The sequence below is a fragment of the Nestor notabilis genome, unplaced genomic scaffold (assembly GCF_000696875.1).
Source record: "Nestor notabilis isolate BGI_N333 unplaced genomic scaffold, ASM69687v1 scaffold33174, whole genome shotgun sequence".
Lineage (NCBI taxonomy): Eukaryota > Metazoa > Chordata > Aves > Psittaciformes > Psittacidae > Nestor > Nestor notabilis.
In genome coordinates, this window is record NW_009927556.1 from 5947 (window position 1) to 13899 (window position 7953).

Genomic DNA, 7953 nt, shown 5'->3' on the forward strand with positions numbered 1-7953 from the left:
TCAGCAGGATTGTTACCTGGAGGACAGGTCCTGACTTTAACCATGCCCCAGGATAGCAACCTCTTGGGTAATGGCTTTCACACTCCTCCCATACTGTTCTTTCCCTGGTCCTCAGGTCTGGGAGTCTCCAACTACACAGATTCCCCTCAGAAAGTAGGGGAGAGCCTGCAGCCATGTTTGACCTGGGCCCAGCAAGAGATCCCGGCAGAGCAGCACAGCCAAACCCCGCTCTTCTTGGGAGCAACTCCCAGCATGAGGCCGCTGAAGTGAGTGAATGTTGCAAACCCATCCCCAGCCATCAGCACACGCCATGAGGTCAGTCTGTGACTGCATCTCACCCTGCCTGCTCTGCAGAGTTCCATCCCTAGCCTGCTAGTCAGGTAAACCTTCCCCAGGGCCCGATGTACTCGAGGGGACTGTGGCATGGCTGTGTCCCCCCAAGCAGCCATGAGGATGACTGACTTGCTTCTGCTACCAGTCTGTGTTGTGTCCTTCACATTTAGTGCTTGGGAGAACACCCGTCAGTCTGGAAGTTGAAGTGATTTCAGTTTATGTGACTACCCCCATGGGCTTGTGGGGGTGCTTCTCGTCAGCAGGTTGGAAACGATAATGAGGATCCACCTTATAGTACACCCTTTTGTGGACCCTGTTCTCAGTTACCTCATTACTGGGACCTTTGTCTCCTTTAGACACTGGGGAAAAGTAGGGCCTGGAGGGGACCAGATCAGTGGGGCAAGACCACAGGACTCCTTCAGTGGCAGAGCGTACAAAACTCTCACATTCTTGAATGGTGGCACAACTGCTTATATCATCCCTCTGCTGTTCTTGCCCCCAGTACTGGAAGAGGGAAGTAGCAGCAGGAGTGGGATTGTCATTGTGTCTCTGTGCTATTACCCAAAACGGGAGCACAGCAGAAGCCCTGCAGCTGTGCCTCCACTGCAGGCTGCTCCTGCAGGGTCCTGCAACAACAAATGTACCTTCTTTTTCTTTTCTGTTTAGCCTCACCCATCCCATCTTCTCTGATGGTCTCCTTGCAGCCCTGAAGTCATCTCCCTTCAACTTTCAGGGGGCACAAATCCTGTCCAGTCCAGAAAAGGAAGCATTCAATTGGGTTGCTGTTAACTATGTCCTGGAGAACTTCTTCAAGGTAAAAGACAGTCTTGCCCGGGGAGTACGGAACATTCGCAATCAGCCCCAGAGACATGGGGAGGGATCATTAAAACCCTGCACTTTAAACAATGCTAAAGCACAACTTGCACTGCCTTTCAGAGGAGGCAGGTTATATCCAACACCAGCTGGCTGGGGGACATAGTGTAAGATGGTTGTAACTAGGATGAATGACCAAAGCTCTAATATATCTAATATATCATGGACACATTCATGCAGTTGTCCTAACAGATGTGAGGCTTTCTGGACATCACATCTAGATGCTCCCATAGATGACATTACATAGCCTGGCCCTGGGGTGTCAATAACAGCTCCACTGCTCTGACTCTGCAGCTCTAGTTCAGCCCCACTGTCAAACACGCATTGCTGCTGTCTGTGGGGTTGCCACTGGAGTCCAGAAGTCCCACAGGATATCCTGTGGATGGTGGACAGAGAAGCAGAGTCTTCTGCTGCCAAAGCAAAAGCTTCTCACTGAGATGCCAGTGAGAGTATAGCTGAGTGTCCACAGCACAGGGGCCTGCTAAGGCACTTGCTAAATAAAAAGAATACACTTAAGTTTCTTTGCTTTCCCCCCAAGCCAAAGCCTCTGAGTTCTCATGAACTCAAAGGGCAAGAGAAAGGCAGGTTAGGCCAAGTGATTCCACATTAGCAGAGTGAAAGGCAGTTCTGAGAACCAGCAGCAAGCATGCACTAGTTAGGGAATTGCTAGCAAATTCCAGCACAGCCTCCCCCAGCACAGCCAGGACAGAGCACTTCCACCCATGTAAACCTGCCTGCCTGCATTGTTAACTTCAGTTCTGTAAGAGTGCAGATGAAACATCAGGGTTCATCTGCCAGCAGGATCACTTTAGCATCAAGGCAGCACTTGAAGCCCATCCCTTCCCACTTGGAAACCTCCCTCCCATCCCCTCCCATCACCCTCTCCTCTCTCCCCTGCTCCTACCTGCCATGACTACTGCTTGAAGAGCAGGACAGGGAGCCCTGTTTGCTCTCGCTGGCTGTGGGAGCTCTCAGTGCAGATGGCAGTGCTTGTTCAATGGCTCTTCTGTTCCCTGCCAAGCCACCAGCTCAGCATCCTTACACCCTGTGGGCAAAACAAGAAGTTGGGCTGTATTGCACCAAAGAGCTTTCTCTCTCTGTGCACTAATGCTTGAAGCTGACTGTGACCAGATGCAGAAGTCTTAAGAACCGACCTCTCTGGTTCTTTTTGGGTTAGTACGACTGGCGAGGACAGTTGGTTCCCTCTGGGAAGGGGCTGGCAGGAGTCCTGTCAGTGGGAGGAACCTCAGCACAGCTCACTGCCAAGGTGGAAGAGGAGAACCAGGTGCCTAAAGAGGGAATGAAGCTGCAGCTGTATGGACAGACACACAGTGTGTACACTCACCACTGCCCCTGCCACGGCACGGCCCAGCTCCGCAGCAGGCTGCTCACTCTGCTCATTCAAGTGAGTATCTCCAGAGGCATTTGCAATGTTCCTGGCTACAACAGCACTAAATGAGAGTTGCACAAGGTGTAGCTTCTAACAGGCAAAATATCAATCACTGTTTTTAACAGAGGGCACTTGCATGTGTTTAAAAAAGGCCGGTGCATTGGTAGAACATACTTTCTGTGGCTAAATCAATGCCCTCCAAGCAGACACACAGGCACCCACTCAAGAGCTTCTTACTTGCAGGCTCTATTTGGCTTCTTTCTTAATACACAGGAGCACAAAATTGCTCTCCAGAGGTGCTAAGATCACCTTCAGGGTGAAGAACACAGCACCCAGGAACCAACTGGGACCTTCCATTTGGGGTATTTCCTTTAGCAACTTAAACCCTGAAGCATCTTTAAAAGAGCACTATTTCATATTGAAAATATGAAGGTCTTTTGGCTCTTCCAAGCTGTATTGTACTTAGCAGGAGGCAGGATCTGATGCAAACTCAGGAATCACTTTAGTCTCCACCAAACCTGATTTTTTATGTCAGAAATAAACTACGTGCTGCCCATCCACTTGCCTCCCTAAAACCACACCTCTTAAATGAGATCTGAATGTCCCACATGGAGACCCACTTCACCACAGTTATATTGGGAATTCTTAGAGACCACAGATTGGTTTGTGTTGGATGGACCTTAAAGCTCCTCCAGCTCCAACCCCTGCCAGGGGCAGGGACACCTTCCACTAGAGCAGGTTGCTCCAAGCCCCTGTGTCCAACCTGGCCTTGAACACTGCCAGGGATGGGGCAGCCACAGCTTCTCTGGGCACCCTGTGCCAGCGCCTCAGCACCCTCCCAGGGAACAACTTCTGCCTCAGAGCTCATCTCATCTCCCCTCTGGCAGGTTAAAGCCATTCCCCCTTATTTCCTGATAGCAAACACTGGTTCTTGAGGGGTTGAGCCATCTGGAAGGCAGACCTGAACATCCTCTTTCTCGCAACTTGAAAGAGTACAGGACCCATCGAAACTGTATTTCTGGTCTCAGGTAGAGCAGGTAGGGCTGGGACTCCTCAGCCTCCCACAGCAGGTCCAGTCATTGCAGCTCTGCCCTGAACCCTGGGGGAGCTGGGAGCCTGCTGCATTGCTCTGGGCCTTCCAGTTGAGTGGCTGAGACAAGGTTTGCAAACCTTTTGCAGCCTGTTTGCTCATTACAATATCATGGTGCCAGAGGAAAACCGTTCTTCACTGTGTAACATTTTGTCTTCCTTTGTGAAGCCCTGGGATGCCAACCTGTCCTCTTGCTGCCTCTGTCCTTGTTTTATTCTCTCTAGGATCAGAGAGGGGCTAAAACTGTGTCTAATCCCTGCTGGCCCCTCTCCTACTCCCGGGAAGTGCAGTGGCAATCTGTGTATGCTGGGCCCTGTGCTGTCAGCAAGGACACACCAGACATCTCTGGTCCTGAGGTCTTCAATGTCACCGGCTCCAGCGATCCCACTGCCTGCATGAGGCTTGTGCAGAGCCTGCTCAACTCTTCCTCCTCCTGCAGCTTCTCCAAGCATTCCCTCAGCAGTGTCTTCAAGCCCCTCCGGACCAGGTTTCTGGTGGGTTCTCATCTACTCTGGGGTAGGCAACTGGTGTGGAGAACCCATGCCATGGGACCAGTTTGACCATTATTAAGTACAGTGGGGATAGTCACACTGTGCCCCTTGCTAGCCAGGAGAGCCAGTGCTCTGGGTAATGCTGTACACATGCTCACCTGCCCTCTCCCCACCATTGACACACAGCTGGTCAAATATGGACCATGGGCTTCCCACCAGTGACTGCGACAGGGCTTTGCTCATCCATGCCTCAGCAATGCCTGCTGTGAGACAATCTCTGGGGGTCCACAGAGCAAGCAGCAATAGGACAACCAGGAGTCTCATGCTGAGCAGGTCTGCTCACATGAAGTCTGTGGTGAAGCTGAAGATCTTCTGCCACTTCCACGGGAAACATCTGGGCGTGTTTCACCACAAGCATACGTATATCTGATACCCTAGATCTAGTGTCCAAAGTCATTGGGTTGTTAAGCCAGGACCAGCTCAAGATCCAAGGACAAACTGAGTGCATTTCAGAGGGAGGAATTAGACACTTCTCCAGATCCCTGCTCCCGAGATTCTCCCATGGACACAGTGCAAGAAGCATAAGGACTAGTCTACTTATCCAGACAGTCCTTTTTCCACCTCCAGAGAGTAACAGATCTGCTTGTCTTCCTTGCACACATCAGAAGCACCATAACCACCAACACAGGCACATGGAGAGGGCACCCTGGCCATGCACCCCACAGCTACTGCCACTTTCTTTCCTATAGGCACTGAATGCGATGTGAGGATGCAGAGTGCGGTGTGACCTGATGACTATTTCTGTTGCTGTTGTAGGTGATTTCTGAGGCCATGGACTTCCTGAAAGAAACTGTGCCCTCTCCTGACTTGGGTCAGGCAGTCAACAGGCTTTGTGGGATGTCCGTCAAAGAGGTAAGTGGATAACTCAGTGTGCAGGGAGAGTGGGAAGCAAGGAACAGTCTGTTGTAAAAGCCCATGGGGCTCAGACTGACAGAGCCATAATTGACTGGCTCCCTCAAGGAAAAACCTGGATTTTCCTGTTTGCTGGTTTATGGTTGATATTCACTTTGAGGAAACAGGCTCCCCTTATTTTCTTCCTCTCAAATCCCAGCTGCTGGTAACACCTGGACTTAATTAAATGAAAAGCCACAACTACCTTTGGTGCACATTAAGGAGTAAACAGGAGGGCTGTCTACTCACTCCTGTACATCACCCTGCTCTTCCTGTTACCCTTCTCCCCTTAAGCATGAGGAACATTCACTCAGAGTCCAGGGGCTTTCCCATTCACCTGGGCCCCTGGAGACCAGGCCAGGGAGAAGGTGTAAGTTCTTTCCCTTAGTTGGGAAACTGAGCAGCACCCACAGTAACATTCAAACTGGACAATCTCTACAGGGTTTGCTACTGGGACAGTAAAGCCCATAAGCAGTTCCCTAAAGCTTTCTCTTCTGGATAGAAGAGACAGATCTTGTTCCTGTTGAGAGAAAGGCTGCAGCATTAGCTCAATCTAATCAGAGAGCAGAGGATCATACCAAGCAGTTCACCTGCAAGGCAAGTGCAGGAGACCTGCCTGACAGCCCTGCTGCTCTTGAACTGCCTGGGCTTTAATAAGATGGGAACAAAGGCATACAGAGATGACACCAGTTCCCAGACCGCGTTCCAGAAGGTGCAGGAAACATGGTTTCAGTCTGCACAGGACACAAAGACCTCCTCCAGTCCCACAGCAGGAAAGAAGTTACAGCAGGACTGAAATTCTGCTAGTGAATATTTACTTCCTTTATTTTCTTTTCCCCATCTTCTTTTGGAAATGACACCAGCTGGTGAAGGAGTCCCAGACAAGCCTGGATACACTTGCGGATTACTGTGTTGTGTCTGCCTTCATCTTCCACCTCAGTACAAAGGGATACACCTTTGACTTCAACAGGTCTGTTTGGACTTCATTCCAGAAGAAGGTCAGTTACCTACAGCATGGTACTTCCAGGTACAAGGGAGGGGTGGTTTCAGCAAAGCCAGCCTGTCTCCACTCCTGCAAGCCCAAACCAGCCAGGTTTCTCCAGCAAGATGCTTTTGCAAAATTAATTTGTAATTGTGCTAAGCAAGAAAGACAGTGACAAGAAAGCTAGAGATTACACTGTCCCCTTTGAAAAATACAGAAGTCAAAACCCTATCTGGAGCATTATCATCTTTTAAAGTTTATACCCAACAGGGAAGCATGGCTCAAGTACCACTTTATGCTAAGGATAACTTGCTGATAATATTTCCTGAACCAGAAGATGTTGCCCTACCTCTTCACAATCACCTTTATACTAGCGAGGCTTTTGTGACTTACAAGGTGTGGAAATGCTCCAGGATCTGGAGCCCCTAAGGAAAGGAGGATTGGATTCAGGTGCTCCCCTTCACAAAAGAGAAGAAAGCCTATTCCCAGACCCTGTCACAACTCACCAGCAAAGCACAGTCCCAGTGAGCAGGGCTGCAGCAGTGACAGCAGTTGTCAGCCATGTGGCTGACACTAGGGCAAGGTAAGGAGGTAGGACCAGGGTCCAACCAGGGAGCCCAGTCTGAGAAGCCTATAACATAGGTCTGAGGTGCAACCAGGCAACAAGGCCAGAGACAAAACTAAGGACCTGATGCTCACCTGGGAGAACCAGATAGCAAGAAGAAGAAGGAACAGCACACACCTATAGGCTGGCTCAGGAAAGAGGGGGCTGCCCAGGCCAGAGCTTAAATGGAGCTCCCAGGCCTATGGGCAGAGGTGGGGGGTGGAAGTACCAGGTGAGGCTGCTTGGGGCAATGAAAGCCTATTAGTGCACTGAGGGCACCAGGTGTGGGATTGCTCCTCATTTCAAGTCTAATCTTTGGATCATAGAATGAGTTGGGTTGGAAAGGACCTTAAGATCATCTCGTTCCGACCTCCAGTCAGTCTCAAATAAGGTATACAAGGCCTTAGGCCTGTGCACAGAAACACAGCTGGGATCAGACTGTCTTCTCTTCTGACCTCTCCTCCTTTTTCTTTCAATAGATGGGTGATAGATCCTCTGGCTGGACTCTGGGGTACCTGCTGACTCTGACCAACACCATCGCCCAGGACAGCCCGAGCTTCCTCAAGGGGATTGAGCCAGGGGTCTGGTCTTTGCTCCTCATCCTCTTTGTTGTACTGCTCACTGGCTCTTTCATGCGCATCTCGTACCGAGTGATGGTGAAGGAGAACAGCTTCAGTAACAGGAACAGCAGTGTCTTTGATGACAACTGACCATTACTCTGGGACTCGATACTTCTGCCAGAGGGCAGTTCATAGGGGACATACAGAAACCACACCACTGCAAGTCACTGGAGGATGCAAGTGATTTTCCTGCAGGAGTCCCAGAGCCTCTGTGCCTTACTTCAACTTGCTAGCACTTGCACTGCCATACTTCGAGACGATGGATCCTGCTCTAGAGGAAACCTGTGATTCCTGGTGGATGGCAAGCTATTCGTTGTCCAAATGAGAGCAGCCTACACTGATCTTGCTTGGGCTGCAACTGGGATTACTCATGTCAATGTAATGGAAGGCCCTGAACTAATACAGATTTAATACTGAATAACTCTGTCTAATCAGGAGAGGGGGTGTCTGAGGAAAGTGCTCTTTCCTCTTCTGTGCCTGCAAGAGAGACGCCACCTGCAGTATTGCCACCAGGAAAGACTGAAACAGCGTTAAATAGCCACAACACAACAGGCAACTTGCTCCCACGTTCTAGGGAAAAAGCAGGGGATTTCTGCCTGCTTCTACTGACTGTCTTCCT

At 50.3% G+C, this 7953-nt stretch overlaps 1 protein-coding gene across 1 annotated transcript in view; it reads left to right on the forward strand.

Moving 5' to 3' along the window:
- Positions 1-7424, forward strand: part of LOC104405392 (ectonucleoside triphosphate diphosphohydrolase 2-like) — an 11197-nt gene extending 3773 nt beyond the window's left edge. Inside the window, exons 3-9 of the mRNA XM_010014104.1 lie at positions 116-266; positions 1000-1147; positions 2384-2611; positions 3911-4180; positions 4994-5089; positions 5992-6126; positions 7194-7424. Of these exons, the coding sequence (XP_010012406.1) occupies positions 116-266; positions 1000-1147; positions 2384-2611; positions 3911-4180; positions 4994-5089; positions 5992-6126; positions 7194-7424 (1259 nt within the window). The remainder of the gene's footprint in view (positions 1-115; positions 267-999; positions 1148-2383; positions 2612-3910; positions 4181-4993; positions 5090-5991; positions 6127-7193) is intronic.
- The last annotated feature ends 529 nt before the right edge of the window (positions 7425-7953 follow it).